The sequence below is a fragment of the Pristis pectinata genome, chromosome 27 (assembly GCF_009764475.1).
Source record: "Pristis pectinata isolate sPriPec2 chromosome 27, sPriPec2.1.pri, whole genome shotgun sequence".
NCBI lineage: Eukaryota > Metazoa > Chordata > Chondrichthyes > Rhinopristiformes > Pristidae > Pristis > Pristis pectinata.
The window spans coordinates 16992651-17013145 of NC_067431.1; the positions used below are offsets into that span (position 1 = coordinate 16992651).

At 37.8% G+C, this 20495-nt stretch overlaps 1 protein-coding gene across 1 annotated transcript in view; it reads right to left on the minus strand.

The window, feature by feature from the left end:
* Window positions 1-394: 394 nt before the first annotated feature.
* The window catches only part of cbl (Cbl proto-oncogene, E3 ubiquitin protein ligase), a 140456-nt gene continuing 120355 nt past the window's right edge, over window positions 395-20495 (minus strand). Inside the window, exons 11-16 of the mRNA XM_052039784.1 lie at window positions 18568-18948; window positions 17176-17270; window positions 14732-14893; window positions 14277-14371; window positions 13295-13492; window positions 395-11789 (exon numbers count right to left, since the gene is read on the minus strand). Coding sequence (XP_051895744.1) covers window positions 11521-11789; window positions 13295-13492; window positions 14277-14371; window positions 14732-14893; window positions 17176-17270; window positions 18568-18948 — 1200 coding nt within the window. The 3' untranslated portion in view covers window positions 395-11520. The remainder of the gene's footprint in view (window positions 11790-13294; window positions 13493-14276; window positions 14372-14731; window positions 14894-17175; window positions 17271-18567; window positions 18949-20495) is intronic.

Consider the following 20495-nt stretch of genomic DNA (forward strand, 5'->3'; position numbering starts at 1 on the left):
GTTTCTTACAATTTAAAAATACTCAGCATTTCACATTGTACTTCAGCTGTCCGGTTGTTACCTATTCACTCAGCATTTATATAATCTTAAAGCCTTTTTACATCATCACTATTTACATTCCTTATTTTAGTGCTCTCAGCAAACTAGGCCATCCCCATCAAATCACAAATAGATTGTGGATAATTGGGGCCTGAAGTGTGGATGCCCGCTGATTCAAAATTATAAGAGACAGATATTTGGAGGTGACAGGTAAAGAATTAGCTAATAGGCAAATTAGGTTTGTTTCTGTAAGCAAACTATTTTGCCAAGGTTGTTAATATTTGTGACCACCTCCCCTTCCATAACCCCTCAATAAAAAACTGTACACAAATTTGAGATTTCAGTACATCTTTAATACATTTTTCACAATAGCACTTTCCATTTACCATTTCTTAAAACACTTACCAACAGTCAGAGAGCACTTAAATGAATATAAATTAATTGCACAGAACTTTCCAAATCTGCAATGAGGTTAGGAGTTTTTAAAAAATTACATATTGCAAGCACAAAAACCCTGAACAAAGTGAAAGATCATCCTACATCAGTGCAGAATAAAAAAATTAATCTCCGGAAACAGACACATTGCTCGAAATAGACACTAAGACTGACCAGTGTGGGCTTAATGGTGAGACTCAACTTCCATCATATCAAAAGCGTTGGAGTCACCTCTCACAGTAGCATTTTCACCAAAATTAAAATCTTAAAGTTACAGTATTTAAAAATACCATGACTTAAACGTCCTTCAGTTCTGTACATTTCTACATTTATAACATTGAACATACGAAATTTACATAATTTTCTCAGAGGCTATGAGGCAAAGCAAGTGCATATTTGGAAAGCTGTTGAGTACTCGAAGGGTTAATATTCAGAGCCATTCAAAAAACATGTTAGCTTTGGGTAGCTCCTTGCTAAAGTTATGTGTGGCTGTGCTGTCTCCATACACTCCTCTCCTATATTTATCTTCAAATACTAAGTTTGTAACTACTGTAGACAACATCAGATCCAACACAGTGCCAAAATTAGACTGGGGCATAACAAAAAAAAACATTATACTCAATTTGCAAAGTCTACCTGCTAATTATTCAGGTCACATCACATACAAACCATAGTCCAAATTTCTCCATGTATTTTTGTGATCTCAGTTCAATGCAGTTTTCTTCAGATGGAATTATTCTATTTTTATACATTAAATAGAGCCATTTAAATTCCACAAGAGTTCAGCAATGGCAGATCAGATGTCATTTATTGCTACTGTGGCTTAAAAATTCTGCCAATCTTGCTGTCAAATTCAGCTATTTGATCAATTTGGCTCAGTTGGTAGCATGCTCATCTCAGGGCTAGTTATGGATTCTCACCCAATGCAAGTGGCCATAGCACGTACACCAAGATGAAGCACCAATATAGCACTGAGGAACTGTTTCATTGTAGGTAGTGTCACCCTCCAGCTGAAACAAAGGCTCCACTTTCTCATTCAGAAGCATGCTAATGATCTCAGTGCACTCCTTAAGAAACAAGGACTTGATCCTGTTTCCTGATTCATCCCTCAACTAAAACTATAGCAATTGGCCATTCGTTTCATTGCATGTTGTGGCTTCTTGCATGCAAAGCACACTTTGTATTTACCAAGTTAACACTCAGTGTACTTCAAAGTAAAACACCAAATGAACTACAGACATTTTTTTTTGGAAACATAAGATGCTATATTATTCACGCCTTATTTACTTCATAAGAGGATTTCCCTACAACTTGATTCTGCACTGGAAACATCCACTTACATCAATAGTGAGCCCAAAAGTCGTCATGTTATCACTGTGAATCAAAACCAACCAAAATTTGAAGATCAATCAGTTCCATTTCTCTGGGGAGAATGTCCATTTTGTTCTTTAATGAACAGTTTTAAATAGATTATAAAGCAAAAAGATTCAAATCAGCTCGACATAAATAATCTGATTCATATGCTCTGATATTCTGAACCAAATTAATGTGTTACATCCACCATGGACACAACGACCCTGCTTGCTCAGGAGATCTCCTAATGTTTGGAGCCATCAGACATTGCACTGACTATATGTAACCCTGCCTGAAGTCCTGAGGAAAGAACTAAATACCGAATTTTACAGAGAAAGTACAAATAAACATGTTCCCTTAGCCAAAATTTGCTACAAAGGAGGGTATATTTTGCCACCCATTTTTGAAAGCAGGATAAGCAAAAGGTAAAAACCAGAAAACCAGATCGTGGATAAAAGTAGAATTCATGGTTGCCACTGAAAATTCAGAGAGCTTAGAAGACAAAAGGGCTTCAATTTTTTTTTCAAATAATTTCTTGAAATGTAAAAAAATGACCCTGATTATCTGAAAATGTCATGTGATATTAGCTGAACACCCACCAATCAATCTAGAAACAAGAATTCTTAACTTTCAAGAAATCTCAAGCCTCAGTTTTAATCCAACCTCTTATTTTGTACGTGATAACATTTAGTTTGTAAACTGGGCGAGTGCATTAAGTTTCAAATTTGAGCCACACAAAATGATACAAACTGAACTAGAGTTTATATCCCACACCACAATTAGCAGTCAGTGGTCAGCTGTAAGGGGATTCAGCTCTGCCTTTTACTATATGCAGCAGATATCATTAAACTCATCTGTCAAGAATTCAGGTCAGCATTCATAGCTTCAAAATGCAAAATTGCTTCCCAATACAATATCTCAGATTTTAAATCCAGGGGATGACAGTCAAGTCTGTATTTAAAAAGCAATGTATCACCTTCAGGCAAAATGAATAATATTGTCCTTTTTTTTGAAAGGTTCTGCAAAAGTTGAGTTGCTAGACATGATATTTCACAGATTAGTCCAGTAAATGGAACCATGAGACTGAAGAGGATATGGTTAGTATGGCATGTGTGAAGCCAGATCGTATAAACCCAGTGATCAGGTAAGAATCAAATCTCATGACCAATACTTAGTTTTATGATGTAATACCATCTTACAGCTGGACAGATAACTATTTTGCTTTCCTGTGAAAATTAATGTTTCTTCTGGTCAAATCTGTCAATTATATAATCCTTTAAAACAATAAGTGTTCTTATTTACTCAGTTAATTATTAAAAATATAATTTAAGAATAAATGCTCATTGAGTTAAGCAACAAACGTTCATTCAAAGTGAGCACAAGCACATAATGTACTCCAAGCTGTAAAAGATGACATTTTTCTAGACCCCCTTTGCTAATGGAAGTACTAATAAATTGATAGGTTTAATCTCTGGTTCACGTTCCTCTGCTCCCTCTTGGCTGAATTTCCTGTTCAATTTCCATTGACTAAATTCCTAAATTAGAGAAGCAACTTTAAACAGAAATGGCTCATCCAGATTCCTATTCAGTTGAAAAATAAAATTGCTGATAACACTGTCCCACCTTCCTGCATCTGCATATGGATGGATCCATTACACAGGTCAATGGAACAATGCAATGTGCTCCATCGTTAGTTGCTCAGTGCCATGTTACGATCAGGTTTCTGCCTCAATTTGAAATTATATTTCAAGGTTAGAGTATTTTCATTTAATTTACCTGAGTTTGGTCAGTTCGTATGGCCACAAGATGATGTACTACCTGAAGAATTGGAGTGGAGGAAAACAAAAATCACCAGAATGCCACATAATTTACGTTATTCTATAGGGAAATTTGCAGGCCTGGTTCCAAACAGTAGATGCAAGGGAGAATATCAAGATTTTGAAACAACACGTCATTAAATTAAAGGCATGGCAAATATTAAATGTTTGTTGCTGAAGTCTTCAAATCACAGAATATCTCGATGCACAAAACATTTTTCACACCTTAGGAGGTTACAAACCAACAACCCTTCCTTCCTGGGAAAACTGAATCATGAATCGCACATCACTGCCCTGCAAATCTTCCTGAAGAGGACAATATTTGGCACCGCAACATGAAAAGTTATTATTTATCTTATGAGTAGCATACAACTTGGTAAACCAAAACTGCATAACTTTGGTTAATAATTTAATGAAATTTAATTACAGCCAGACAAGTGCAAAACTCACAATTTCCTATCAATTTTTCAGGTGAATGAAAAGCCCAATTATTAATTCTAGGTATTCACCAATTATAAATGACCATAACACCAAACAAATCTAACCAACATAAAATGGTGCAACCAAGGTTAACAACTAGCTACAAGTCATGATTCGTGACTAGATATTTAGACTTGGTAACAAATCACCGACTTAGACCACTACCATTTCCCACTCTCTTCCAACTGTGGCTCAACATACCAGCAACTCTTTCAGTTGATGTACCTGGTATTCCTAAGATTCACAAATTGTCCATTGATCTGTGCAATATACATGGTGATCTTCATTAGGAAACTACTACTAAATCCAAATAATTATCTATTTAGGAAGATGAACAGGGTTAAAAATTACAGATGACTAGTCCATAAAAAAATAAGTACATTTTTGTTATATTTTCCATTTCATCAATTAATTTGACCAGACAGACACATTCATCCAGTGTTCAACCCCACCTGACATCAACCAAGATGTTTAGGCTACATGTAAAGTTCTGGAAATGGATAAGCGCATCATTGCCAACTTTCCATTTCCAACTATAAACATAATTGCTTGCATTCAATAAGATAAATATTCCTCTTTAATCAAGTTTTTAAAAACATCACGGCTGCAAAGCAGACAAATTGCAACTCCAAATGAAGGAACAGTCAGGAAATCCTTAAACTTGCGAGTGAAGTGGAAGATTGAGTTAATCAGTTAGAACTCAGGATTATGCAGTTAGAATTGTATAAGGTTTCTTTTTACATTTAACCTTTCCATTAAGTGGTAGTGGTAGGGGAGGTGCTAATAGTAAGAACAAGGCCAATATTGCCGAAGTTAGTAGGGAGAATCTTTTTAAACTCTGATTTTGTCACTTTAAACTTTTTGGAGAGTCAGCCTAAGGATAGCTTTAATTTTTAAAATGAAGATTTTAAGGTTTCAGATAGATTTAGTGATGTGGGGAGTTTGAATATTCCAATTAGTTGCCCCAGCATTAGTGGTAGTGGCTTTAAGATTGGTAGTGACAGGAATTTGAGATTTGTGAGAGGAAGGTTACAGTAGAATATCCCATTACTAGATTAATGTGTGAGGATTGCAATGAGGGATTTATCTCTTTTAATGATTTTCGGAAAAATTACGTGAGACGTCATCTTAACGCGAGCATTAGTGTAACGTGTAGTAAGTGGAAGACAACAGATAAATAGCATACCATTGCGTGACATTCTGCCAAATATAGATCTGGCAAGATGGTGCAGGCCAAGACTGATATGGCAGCTGGTGAGTAATTTATGTGTACAGAATGTAAATGACGAAAGAGAACTGGGAGGCAAGACCCCTAGTGAACTTGATAGTGTGAATGGCACTGATAAGAAAAGGGATAGGTTGTTGTCAGCGTGGACTGAAGATGAAGTTGTTAAACTTCAAAAATTAGAGAGGAAATATGTTTATTGCTAGCGAGATGCCCTCTACGTCCAACAAGCAGGTGTCAGACAAGTAACATACAACCACGGTTAATAACTGAACCAGAATTTCCATCTGGCATTGATTATACCTATGCAAATTTGAAATTGAAGAATTTCCTGCATCTTCGTATTTCAACATTTAGTCTTTGTTCTATCCTTGCTAAAATCTATGAATATACTACGGACTCAGAAATATAAACAAAAATAAGCTATTGCCCTTTTGAAAATCTGTGAAACAGCGGCATTCATTTCGAGAGGTATAGTGTATAAAAGTAAGGAAGTGTTGATGAGGCTCTACGAGGCACTAGCGAGGCCTCATTTGGAATATTGTGCGCAGTTTTGGGCCCCACATCTTAGGAAGGATGTGCTGACGTTAGAGAGGGTTCAGAGGAGATTTACGAGGATGATTCCAGGACTGAAAGGGCTTACGTATGAGGAGCGTTTGTTGGCTCTTGGACTGTACTCACTGGAGTACAGAAGAATGAGAGGGGACCTCATAGCGACATTTAAAATATTGATAGGAAAGGACAGAGTAAATGTGGCTAGGCTGTTTCCCTTGGTGGGTGAGTCCAGGACCAGAGGGCACAATCTTAGAATTAGAGGGTACAGTTTCAAAACAGAGATGAGGAAAAATTTCTTTAGCCAGAGGGTGGTGAATTTGTGTAACTCCTTGCCATGTACAGCAGTGGAGGCCAGATCAGTGGGGGCGTTCGAGGAGGAGATAAATAGATATCTAAATAGTCAGGATATCAAGGGATATGGGGATAAGGCCGGAAATTGGGATTAGAATAGGTTTTTTTTTTCTTTTCCCCCATTCCTCATTTCTATTTCCCTTTCCTTGGAGCAGACTCGATGGACCGAATGGCCTGCTTCTGCTCCCTTGTCTTGTGATCTTGTGATCCCTGAGAAATCACTTATCGGATATTTCATTACTGCTTTAGCATCAAGAAATTCCTCAGCCTTTTGCTAAAAGTGACTATTTCTCACTGGGGTAAATCCAGCTGATTTAAAGTTCTATGACGCTTTCCAGTGAGGTCATCCATTTTGGCAGTAAACAGCATTTTGTTTTAAATGCTGAGAGATCGAAAAGTGTCAGTATTCTGGAACCACTGGAATTTCTTTGTCGAACAGAGGTGACCTGTACAAGAGGGGTGGTTTGCATCCGAACTGGAAGGGGACCAATATCCTGGCCGGGAGATTTGCCAGAGCTGCTCAGAAGGGTTTAAACTTGTCCAGCAGGAGGGAGTAGTGGGACCCAAAGTAGCAGTGTGGCAGATGAGAGACCTTTGTCCTGCATGGTAGGCTGGTCAGGAAGGTTAGATCACGAGATCCAGGGTGAGCAAGCCAACTGGATACAAAGTTGGCTTTTGGTGGTGTGAGTCCAAGGATGGTAGTGGAGGGTTGCTTTTCTGATTGAAGATCTGTGACCAGTTGTGTACCACAGGGATCCATGCAGAGCCCACTGTTATTTTTCATCTATATTAACAATCTGGATGAGAATGTAGGTGGATGGTTAGTAAATTTGCAGATGACACCAAAATTGGTAGTATAGTGAACACTGAAGGTTACCTAAAATTACAACAGGATCAGGATCAACTGGGAAAGTGGGCCAAGGAATGGCAGGTGGAATTTAATTTGGACAAGTACAAACTGTTGCATTTTGGGAAGACAAGGGCAGGACTTGCACAGTAATAAATGACAGGGCCCTAGAAGGTTTTGTAGAACCGAGACACCTAGGTGTACAAGGACATGGTTCCCCGAAAGTGGCGACAAAGGTAGACAAGGTGGTGAAGGCAGCATTTGACACACTTGCCTTCATTGGATGGGCAATTGAATACAACAGTTGGATATCATGCTACAGCTGTACAAGACGTTGATGAGACCACACTCACAGTATTATGTGCAGTTCTGGTCACCTAGCTATAGAAAGGACGTCATTAAGCTGGAAAGGGTACAGAAAAGATTCAAAGGACGTTGTTGAGACTGGAGAGCTGGAGTTTTAAGGAGAGACTGGATAGACTGGGGTTATTTTCCTTGGAGCACAGGAGACAAGGGGTGACCTTGTAGAGGTTTATTAAATCACGAGGGGCACAGACAAGGTGGATGGTCACTATTTTTCTCCTCGGGTAGGGGCATCTAAACCTTGAGGGCATAGGTTTAAGGTGAGAGGAGATATATTTAAAGGGAACCCAATGGGCAAGTTTTACCATGCAGAGGGTGGTGGACATATGAAACAAGCTACCAGAGGAAGTGGAGGAGGTGGGTACAATTACAGTGTTTGAAGACATTTAGGTAGGTACGTGGAAAGGGAAGGTTTAGAGGGTTATGGGTCAAACACAGGTAAATCGGACCAGCTCAGGTAGGCACCTTGGTTGGCATGGATGAATTGGGCTGAAGGACGTATTTCTGTGCTATATAACTCTATGACACTAGCGCAATTTCAAACCTGATCATCATACTTATAAAAATGTCAAGGCCTTAGACAGGAAGCACAGCTTTACTAGAATGACTTCAGAGCAGAGGAACTGCAGGTATGTGAAGATACTGGAAAAGCTGACCAAGGTTGGTGCCAAAACTGATAACCGCTACTCAAGGCCATCAACACCTTTGATGGAATAAAGGAAGGAAACAACCACAGAGGACTTTGATTTAAGGTGATTGACAAAAGAACCAGGCGATGAAACAATTTTTTTTAGGCAAACAATGTCACTTGCTGCAATTTGGAATACTCTGCTTAGGTGGGTGACTGAAGCAGATTCAAAAGTAACATTCAAAAGTGAATTTGACAAATAAACAAAACATTACAGGGAAGAGAGCACGTGAGTGGAATTGATAGGATCAACCTTCCAAAGAGATGGTATAATTATGATGAGCCTTCTGTGCAGTATTATTCTACGGTTACTGTTAAATTATCCTCTTTAGCTAAAATCAAAATATATTGAAAAAAAACTGATAATTCATGGAATTCCTGAGACCACTATCACTCCTTTCCACAAAAGATATCCTAATGGGATGCACAATTTACCGGAAACCTTGCACAGACTAAGCAGCAGAAATATTGATCTCACACATTTGTACTTTATCAAATAGATTTATGCAGGTAGTACAAGGGTTTTCTGTCTAAAAAATTAAAACAGCACTATCCTATTGCATGAAGTGAATGGCCAGATAAGTCCCATTCTTTTGTAAAAAACAAAAGGGGATAAAAATCACACATACTTATAGATCTTGCAAGAGCTGGAATAGGAGGAGAGCATGTGTGGGATGGGGGGGGTGGTGGTTAGAAGTCAAGGAGACAACCAAGAATTGTTACAGTTTCCAGCAGTCAACCCACGCTAGCAAACCTTTAAACTCACAGTAAGAAAAACTGCAGATTCTGAAAATCTAAAATTAAGAACAACATTTTGGAATACTCAATAGGTCAGGCAGCATCTGTGGCAAGAGAAATAGGGTTAACATTTTATAATCTTTCATCAGAACCTCTGTGAATCTGCTTGAACAATGTTACACCAGAAATCTATTCTTATTGGATTATGCTGCTCTAAAGTTGTAAGGTGAGGGAACTAGAGCATTCACAACTTTAAACAGATGATTCTTCATTTTTCTTTGTCACACAATTATTTCCCATTTGTGTTAAATATAAAATTCAAAGCAGAATAGCATCATCACACATTTTCATGAAAGGTTTTCCACACATCAGGTTAAACTATACCTAATTTGTTGAGCACAATAGCAGGGTTAAAAATTACATCCAACATTTCCTCCAACAGCAATTTTTATATGGGTAAGGAAAAATCATTTGTACACCAGCAGAACTGCCATTATTTGACTGCTGTGGCAGTTTAAAATTTTAATCTTAATTTTGTTAGGTTTTGAATTAAACGCACATTTCTACAGCATCTCTACACTTGACTGAAAATAATGCTAAAACCATACCAGACAAAACTGCCCTCTGACATTTGAGAGAGTCTAGTTATTAGGAGCTATAGAAATGCACATTGGACTAAGTGTTGTCCAACTCAACTTGCACAAAACAAGAATGAATAGGCCAGTGAAATTAACTAAAGATAAATCTGCTCTTGATCCAAAAAAAAAGATTCCTTTTCAAATTTTTCCACTTTCCTCTCAAAGGATACTGATCCTTACAGTATTGTATAAACCCAGGCTGCTGCACTATCATGGGCACTAAAAACAAGTGTAATCTTGAGCTTGCATTTGTGGAAGACATCTTGCAGTAAGTATCCCAGTACAGAAATCAGATCATTTTGTTTTTGTTCCCCTTCCTGGGCCAGAGAACTGCAACTAATTGCTGTTCCTGTGCAAGCTTGGTGCAGTCAATTTTCAATCCAAATATAAAGGACTCTTTCAATGTGTGTATTTTTTTTTAAAAATCAGTTAGAATCACAACCCAGTGCCAGAACATTTTACCAAATTATCTTGGGGCAGCTACACATTGGGATGTATAATTTTTTTTGTTAGGAACTGAATGTGTCAAAAACCAAAAAACTTCATGTTGGAAATGTGAAATAAATTAAAAAATTTCTGGAAATACTCAGGTCAGGCAACATCTGTGGAGAGAGAAAGAAAATTCAAATGGACAAAATATAGATTACAAGTTTCATCAAAACAACAAGCTCTGATAAAAGCTCATCGACCTACAACTCGGTTGCTCTCTTCACTGACGCTGGCTGATCCGCCAAGTATTTCAAGGGTTTTCTGCATTTAAGTTAAATATGTAATAAGGGCATGATTAATGTCGTAGAACGATAACCTTCCATCGATCAAGCTGCAATTTTTCATCCCTGACTTTCCTCATGTACTTGTCATCGAATGCACTACGATAAATTAATACAAACCAAGTTTTTTTTGAAAGCAATAAAGGGTCTTTTCATGATAAACCTGGAATGATTCTTTCATCAGGGATTGGCTGTGCACAAATCAAAAGCTGCTCTAAAATCTGCCCAGTATCAGTGTACATTGCTGTAAATTACAATCCATTTTCCATCTTTAACTTTTATATTCAAGTCACAAGTTTTGCACAAGTATTTCAAAAAGGGAAAATACAGATTACAAGTGCACAAGGAAACCCAGTTTGATACTACAGACTTAACTACTGCAAGATTTTGCACCACTGACCAAGGTTTTACTTTTTTGGAGCTATATAATTTGGATTCCAATTATCACATTCAAGTTACTGTATAAATACAACTTGCTAATTATATTTCATTTTGTGCAAATGGTATCTGTTTGTACAAAAATAGACCCCTTTTTCTGAATGGCAGGTTGATACAAATGTTAACCTCGTTCCACAACAGTAATTGCACATCTCAGTGGCAGACATTTACCAGCAACGGCAAGTAGGGGCCCATTTTAAAGCTCTTTACTCTGGTACCATGATTTCCGAATCCCAATTATAGCACTTCAAACTTAATTTACAATACGTGCACTCGTACAGACAGGCTTGTTGCAGCATAGTATAAATCTTTGAATATCATACATTCCACGTATAGTACATACTTCAAATTTGTGCTACAGTTTGTGGGAAAGTAGTAACATCCATGCATGATGTGCATTTGCTTCTTGAATTTAAGGGAATTCACATTATATTCAAAATATTTATTATAATTAGACAAGAATGAACCAATTGAGATCAGTTTTTTTTTACAGACTGCAATATTTCTTGGTAAGTGATGACTGCCCTTAAGAATGCAACTTTGTCAAGGCCAATTATCTTATGATACCTTCAAATATAAACTTTTTTTTAAAAAAAGCCCACAGTTGGAATGGAAAAAGGTAGGGAGCTATTGTCCTTCAGTGTATCAGTAATTGCACAGACCTGATTATTCAAATTGATGAGGCGGCAGGGTTACATGAGGCACGATGTCACTCAAGCCGAAGCTCATATTAGACACAACCCGTGAGCGCTGACTTGCCAGAGTCAGTGTCCTGAGGGGTGGTTACGTTGCGATATGTGCAGGGGAAGGAACAGACACAAACTCGCGAAGAATATTTTTTGCCATTTCCACGTTATTTTGTGCAATAAGCAATGCCTTTTGTATATCCTGATATGAGTAGCCCTGGCTCAAGAGGCTGTTGATCTCAGCCGACAGAGTCTGCTGTTGCTGGAGCAACATGTTACAGCTGTTTGATCGATTAGGACTGAATTTGCGCTCCGAGTTGATTCTGCGAGGTAATGGTTTGGGAGGTCTTTCAGGTGCAGATGAATCTGAAATTTAAGTAAAATAAAAAGTTATTGAGATACAATCAGAAATTCCCATATTTTAAAATCCTCGAATTATTTTTTCTCCTGAAGACACTAATTCACGCTGGTTTAAAGGCAGTAACTATCCCTCATATCAGCTAGGTAGCAAAATTCAGCAGAGGAAATGTGGATTTAATGGAAGCATTCCTTTTTAAAAATATTCAATTTAAATCTCAATCCTTTAAATTTAAAATTAATGTTTCTTCTTTCCAAGGAGTGATTATTGCTAGAGTTCAGCTCAATTTACAGCATCCACCTCCACGACTTGTTGCAGTGGCCATTTCTCATCTATTAACCCAGGAAAGGTTGGGAGACTACTCATTCAACACAAACTAATGACTGTCCAGTATAGTCAATGAGCAGTGACAAGAAAGAGAAAAGCAAGCTTATTTATCCCTTCTACTTTCCCAGGTTGACATCAGCTAACTCAGCATATACTGAATGTGCAACTATCCTGCTCAGTAACACTTCCTTTTCTAGTTAGATCAAGAGCAAGTATTCAAGACCTGTTTTTTTTCAAAGCACAAAAGGAATTTGAAGGAACCAGAACCAATTCCAAGATTCTCAGTAGTTTTGATTTTATCTGAAGCATATACTTAGCACAACACAAAGACTGAGGATTCCTAATCACCTTCCCCATTACAAAAGTAAATCTAACCCAAAAACTGATCTCACAAAAATTTCAAATGTATTCCCTTCAAGCTAAACACCAATTCTCCATTCAACAGTTTTCTAAAGAGGCCAGTCTATTCAAAGTTTGCACACTGCTTGCTGCACGTTGGCTCTTCTGGCACTTCTGAGAGTCCGCACAAGGAAACATTAACTATTGTTTTACTACATTTCCTGTCATAACTTTGATATTATGACAATGACCCTTGTAGTATTAAAACTTTTCCTTTCTCACTCCACTTAAGCTGCTATGTTATCATTCCATTATTTTTATTCCATTATTGCTCATACTACTCTTCCACCTTACTTCCTCAAGGTGTTAAAATCAAAATATTTCACAATACCCACTTCTAATTCAAGCATTCACAAGATCTTAAAATGTAGCACTGTCTTCTTTTCATGCTAATGAAAGGCTGATCTTAAATGCAACGAGACCTGTATAAAACTACCCTTGCACTAGTAAATGGCAAGTAATATCCATCCTCAACAAAACAGTCCAACTCTAAACAATGATATTAGTACCCTGCCAGGAAAATCCAGGGACCCTCACTAACTAGAAATCTAACAGAATTAGCCATATTAATGCTGTGCTGACTGGAGCTGGGTTTTCTTTGGTGACTGGCTCACATTCCTGCTACTTTAAAGCCCTTCTCCACCTATACTGAATTTGCCATGGTAGGTGCAGTTATAACATTCAAGAAGCTTGACACCACTCTAAACAAAACCATACCATATTTTAAGGCAACAATTGACAGTATTATTAGTGACATTCACTTTCAAAACAAATGAAATAGTCTCACCTCCTGTATGTGCATTGGGGGCAGGTAGATTCTGTTCAGCAGGTGCACTGGCAAATGCTGAAGTGGCATAAGAGATATCAGAGAGAGTGCGGCGAGCTGGAGGAAGTGGCACAGGTGGTTTGGGGAAATCATATGCATCATCCTCATCTTCACTGTCATCTCGTTCAGCCCCGTCACTGATGGCAGAATCACCATTGTCTACAAATAATTAACAACTGGTTTAACTCAGTGAATGATAAAACAAAAGAATTTTTGGAAATCAGATCTCAGAGAACTGGATTTAAGTGAAGGATAACAATAGATGCATAGAAGGAAAATTAAAAGAGAGATGCTGCCATATCTGAAATAAAAATAGTAAACACTGGAAACTCTCAGCAGCTCAGGCAGCTTTTGTGGAAACAATAAACACTTTAGGTTGAAGACTCTTTGTCAGAACCAAGAAAGAAAAGTTAGTTTTAAGTTGCAGAGAAGGTGATGGGTGGATGGAGAAGACAAAGAGGTCATGTCTGATAGGGCAAAGCCAGAGTTCCTGTGGGAATAAGTTAGAGGTCAGAGCAACAAACAAAAAGCTGGAGGAACTCAGTAGGTCAGGTAGCACCTGTGAAGTGAAATGGACAGTCAACAATTTGGGTTGAGATCCCTTCACTGATGCTGCCTGATCTGAGTTCCTCCAGCTTCTTGTTTGTTGCTCCCAATTCCAGCACCTGCTGTCCCTTGTGAATCCAAGTTGTAGTTGTCATCTGGTCAACGAGTTAGTGGGGGCCATCAGAGAGGAAAAGTGGAAAAAAAAGTGATAAGATGAGAGCAGTTAGAGAAAGAATAAGGACAAGAGAATATGGGAAGGTTCAAAATATAGGGCTGGATGACATGCCCAGTAGGTCAGGCTGTGTTGGTGGACAGAGAAAATCTGGCCAATATGTTAGATGCCTCCTGATCTGCTGAGCATTTCCCGCATTTGTTTTTGTGTGCAGAACCACCTTACCTGACACAAACTGCGGCAAGTCTACATTTGTGGCCTGAGATGATGAAAACATAGATTCACACATCAGTCTCAATGGGTCAGATTCAGTCAATGTTCTAATTAAAACACAGGAAGAAACAGTAATAGCAATTAGCAACAGGAATTGGTTTCTCTGCTAATGTTTTTCATCAAGACCACAATTGATAAACTCAACACAAAATCATATTTCAGTTAGTGAAGGCATAGAAACTTCAGAAAGCACCCATGTATTACATTCAGTGTCATCACTGTAGAATTCTATCCAAGCACACCACTTATAACCAATCACAAATACATTCCAAAAGAAGATTGCCTCATATTACCCTCTGCCACAGATTAACCCAACTATTAGTTTTAATCTGTTACAGATAAGGAATTTGAATCTAACTAGACTTGGTAAATTAAATAAAAATGTACATGAAAAATGATTTTCTTACTCTATATTGTGACTGCTCTGTGTTTGCAGTGGAAGTCTGGAATCTAAGGAGGAGGTGAGACAGAGAGGAGCATGTACAGGCAATGAAGATGGAGTCATGTAATCAATATCCTCATCACTGCTCTCTGAACGTTCCTCTGATGCAAATGGCTTTGGCAGGGGTCTGAAAGCAGAGGCAAGGTTAAAATAGGTTGAAGCTGTCTGTTCTATTTGTACAGAATAATGAATGATGAATGATATCAACATAATCCACATGAATTCCACCACAAATACTACCATTACATCATAACAGTATCTTACAATAACAATGATTTAAACAAGAGCTGCAAAAAGATTGCTTGACTAACTAATTTGATAAAGGTATCTATTTTTTTTACTCAAGAAGCTAAACTATAACGAGGTGCCCAATTTAAACAATCATCACCTATCAGTTCTTCACAACGCACAAAAGCAAAACAGTTCCAAGGAAGCTATTCCGAGACCAGAACATCTGTTACTCAACTGAACTCATTTGGCTTTACTGTAGTAGTGATTGTGTTAATCCATCATGGAAGAGAAAAAAATTGATTGATCATGCCCTTCCAACAGTTGCTTTAAGTTATAATTTTTCCCTCTGAACTAGACCTTATCCTGAATGTTAACAAATTTAAGGCTTTTGCCAATGCTATTGTACAATACACGACAATGAGACACACATGAAAGCTGCAGGAGCAGAGTATCCAGATGTCATTGGGTTCCCCCAACTTGCACTGTAATCAGAAACTGATTCTGCAGTGTGTCATGGACATGAGCTCAAAGCCATGTTCTAGCTTGGTAGATTAAACTGAAGTCTAAACTGGGATACTATCTAAACATCAAAGTTATTTTCCTAAATTTTAAATAAATGTTTAGGAGTTAAGCAATTTACTGCAGCTCACTGAATATTTTCAGAGATACAATTTAAAATGTACAGAATTTAGTATTTGAAATAACAGTTAGTTTATAATGTATTAAATATAAAGAACTGCACAGATGACTTTGTACAGATATACCCATCAAGCCAGATGAAAATTACAACTCTGCCACAAAATGTTACCCTAAATACTTTTCTTTATAGATTCTGGTGGATCCGTCCTTTAATTTTAAAATAGACATTTAATATTTTATCCAACAGCTCTGTATCAGATCCAGCTCTAACTATGATTCCTACAACACAATTAAACAAGGAACTTTACACCCACCCATCCTCAAGTATTTATGGGAGAAACAATTTATTTGGCTCACACATGGTCAGGTTTTAACTGGCTTTGAATAAAAATATATAGCACAATTTACTTTCTGTTGCCCTATTAAACAAGCACTCAATATAGACTCAAAAGACCCTTGAAGCATTCCAAAGGATTACTTGCCAAATGTAGCCACTGATGCTATATTGGTGGTGTTACAGTAGCTGTAAGAAGTTGGTTACAGGAGAACACTATCCAGATAACTTCAATCTACCAACATGGTGCAAGTCATGAGTGGCTTTCTTAAATTATAACCTTTGAGTCTGAATTTCAGTAAAACATTTCACATTAATACCTTTTGTATTTGAGGCTCTTTCCAAACAGAGAAGATGCAGCCTAGAACACTGAAATTGTTACATTGCCATAACACAGTGAACAGAAAGATCTTCCAAACAAAAGAGAATATTTACAATTTAGGAAACCTCTCTGTTGACAGATACCTAAAAAAATACACTTCCCTAGCTCAATGCATCATGGCCTCCAGATGCCAGACTGACATGAGGATGGACTGAAGAAAAAAATCAATACTTAAATTAAACCCTAAAAATAAACAATTCCTAAGGGCAAAGATAACGAAGTCAACTGAAGGTCCCACTTCCGATTACTATCCTATTACCCATACTGGAAGCAATAAGGGTGTAGCTATCTGACATGGATAGGGTTGAACTCAACAGTAATACCCCCTTGAACAAATGACTTGCTGACACATCCTGTCCACGATCTATCTTTAAGCAGCACTACAAACTGAGCAAAGTACAGCATCCACAGAAAAGCTCTGCAACATGGGGTAAATTTGTCAACTCCTCACATTTTGTGTGGAGTCATACTAGAAGAAAGCACAGGAACGAGGTTTTAGCCCTTGCTTTTCCTCCTATACCTTTACCAACTATGGGTCGTTACTAAGAACAAAATTTTCGTGAAGTCCTTCAGCAAAAACATGATAGTTGGGTTGGAGAAGAAAAGAATTTTTCCACCAACTTGCTGTTAATACATCAGGTACAGGTTTAAAGTACTTATCTCTATTAGAGACATGCAGAAGTAATATTAATATCTACGTAAAAATAATATGCAAAGGTCAGTGCATCAAAACAAGTTAAGCTATTCACTTCCCTACACACAATTTGTACAGGTACTGCAAACCATAAAGTGACATGCAGCAATGTTCTATGGCTGTAATTACCGTGTAGCAAGAGAATAAATAGCACTTGCTGATGCAGAGGGTTTCACTTTGGAGTTGTCATACTCTGAAACATCGCTCATGGCACCACTGAAAGCCTGCAATAATGAGAAGATATATTGGGTTTGGGTGTATTTCACTTTACAGAACGAGTTAGATATTGGTGATGAATTACCATTAAATTAACTTGTAAACCAATGCATTTGCATTGGTAACTTGCATTTCTGCTCTTGCAGTTAATGCGGTTCAAGCTAACAACCCTTAAAGATCACAAGATAATCACGGCAGTCAGTCACGTGCAGCTTATCTATCCAAGTTTAGGAAGCATTACTGCAGAATCCAATTGTCTTTAAAAGGTTCCAGAGTTTAACTAGAGAATCCCATGTTATATGCTGCACATTTCATATAGTTTCTTTTTTGCATCATCCCTTCTCCAGAATCATTCTGTAAACCATTTAATTAAAAGATATTACTTTTTATTTTGAACTGTGCCCCCATTCTTACCTTATTGCGTCACCTTCAGGGGGAGAGCTGGCCCAACCTTAAAAACCTCAGTCTCTATAATCATGTGTCTAGAAGTTCACTCTACATAGATCTTATTTTTTCATTAGTCTGAATCTCTATTTTTGTTTTGAATGACTCAACTTATATTTGACATAATTTTCTAGATCTTTTCCCTACTGTTTACCATCTTGCATTTCTATAAGATTACTTCAACAATGCCTCCTGTAAACTCAAACATATCCCATCTTTGCTCAGAATTTATCTTGGTGCCAGAGGGCTTGCAGATCTGCATCAACTCCAGCACTGAAATGTCACCCTTGTGTTTTGGTAACCAAAATAGGAAAGAGTGTTCAAGATGTACTGTGACTAGAGCAGAACACAATTTGATCATGGCTCCCTCTGTACTCATCTGTCTTGGTTCTTGCTGAATACTGTTCTATATCAGAGGGACATCTGTTGGATGGTTTTGCCCAAGTCTCTTAACATCATACCTGGCTATTGAAGTAATTTTTACGGCTATATGCAATACTTTTGCAGACACTTGTGATAAATTTCATCTCGCATTGCTCTGCCTTCTTCCACATTTTGTCCAATTCATTTCTAAATTCTAAGATGTCTCATTCAATTTCACAGCGCCTCTTAATTTAAGATTCTGTTAAATTTAGGCTTTAAACTCCAAATCCTAATTTGGAATAAAGCAATAAAGAACCTTGCAAACAAATAGTCGGCAAAATGTTTATCCGAATCAAAACCCTATGCACTGCTTGAAACAAAAACCTGGATTTTGTTTCAGAATACCGTTATTTAAGATGTTGTCTTGCAGTGATCCCACCACTAGATATGAAATATCCAAAAGTAACAAAAATCTAATGACACTGGTGTATTCCTTACCAAGGCACCATCAAGCCCGAGTGAGCTGCTATGCCTAACTGCCTCAGTCCTAGTGTCCATCTGAGATGTCAGTGCTAGAGGCAATGAGTGTCTGTTGGACAACTCTCGGCCCGTCCACCTATCTCCAAGGTTAAGCGTTTGCACAGGTGGTTTAGTTGCCTGAGATCGCGAGTGCCAGGGCTCCCCAGGTCGGCTAGGTGGTGCAAGAGGTGGCTTATCTCTTGCTGGGAGGTCATTTGGTGTGCTTGGTAAGGGGCGCCTCTGCATACGAGAATCCGTGTTTGCAGATGGATGTCGCTCAGGAGGCGGAGGCGGAAGATCTCGATGCGATGGAGGAACCGGTAAAGGCTTATCCTGCTTATGCAAGCCACCAGACGAAGCCTGTGTGGGAACAAAGTAAAACAAAAAGATATCCTTTGAATAATTAAATGAGTTTTATTTAGAAGCGCATGAATACTGGCTATTCTGGGTGTTAAGGAAGTTGATAAATCTATTCCAGAATCAAGGCACATTGTGATCATGTTGCTGCAAGATAACACCAAACACTGTTCCACTTTAAATGAAGCAATGATATCAAGCGGCAAGATTTATATCAACTGACACACTAGAAGGCTCTTACTCAATAAGGAATTTGCACAAAATGAACTAGTATCAGAGAGTTGTAAAAATCCAACCGTTCCATCCATGTGTATGAAAGAAAATATTCTTTTTAATGTGCTTGGAGAATATACCAATTGTTTCCTGCAGTGGCCTAAGCAAGACAAAAGGTTTGCAAGGCATCTAGAGATTTGTAATTATTGTCAAATTGCCAATAATATCCAAATCCAGAGAACTTAGAAAAAACTGAACAGTCACACTGATTTTCATTGTGTTGCAAGGGCAGAAAATCAATTTTCATGTAACCTTTTACACTAGCGGTGCAATCTTACTAAAAATCAATAAGTTTCAGAAGTTCCTGATTAATATTGACAGATCTCCTTTCTGAAATCCTATTATAATTAAGAGCAAAAATCCAGAAAGCAAATTATCCATTATCATAAAGATTAATAGATTAATTCACCATTACAGTATGTCCAAATATTAAGCACATACTGGAAAGGGTAAGGACTGCTTGGCTTCACACTGAAGAAATACCATCAAGAATGATAAGCTCTATTAATGATTCAAGAGCTAATAGCTCATTAAGGATCCAAGACTGATCGACAAGTCACCCAAGATAATTCAGCCTCATGTACAACTGCTAAATTAACAAGAGAAATGGCAATGTTTATACAAAATATACAGCAGCTTCCACTTTCTCCTAATTTTCCCTCTGTTCACCACAGACATCAGTCTCATGACGCTTATTCTGACAGTAAGTGGCAAAGGTCACATATTTGCACATTGTAACTTATGACAGACATGACAGTTTGTATTTTTCATTGCCACAAACCGAAAAGGCCATCAGCTGTTAGACCTATAGTTTTGACAGACACATCCTCACTACAACTTCCCCAATCCAGGTTGATAGAAATCTTGCCAATTGACAGCATTATTTCATTTAAAACAGAACAATGGCTGTCATTATCATGCAACTTCATGATAACAATGTGCCACGATTCTGGAACGGATTTATCAACTTCCTTCACATTCCAAATTGCCAGTATTCAAGTCATACACTTCTCAGTAACGTACCTCTTCTCCTTTGGTATTCTTTACTCCATCATCTTCAGTAGAGTAAGAAAAAAAACAGTCCATTCAATTCTTCAAAGGGAGCTTTTTTTAAATCAATCCTTTCTTTGATGGGGCCTCCTTTGGTCTTTTTGCTACTAAATTTTCATTAGTGTGCAATCTTAAATGGTACTCCCACAATTGCTTCCTTGCCAAAGGTCTCCCAAAAAAGTTAAGACCACCACTTAATTTTCTTTCAACAAATTAACCATTCTAGA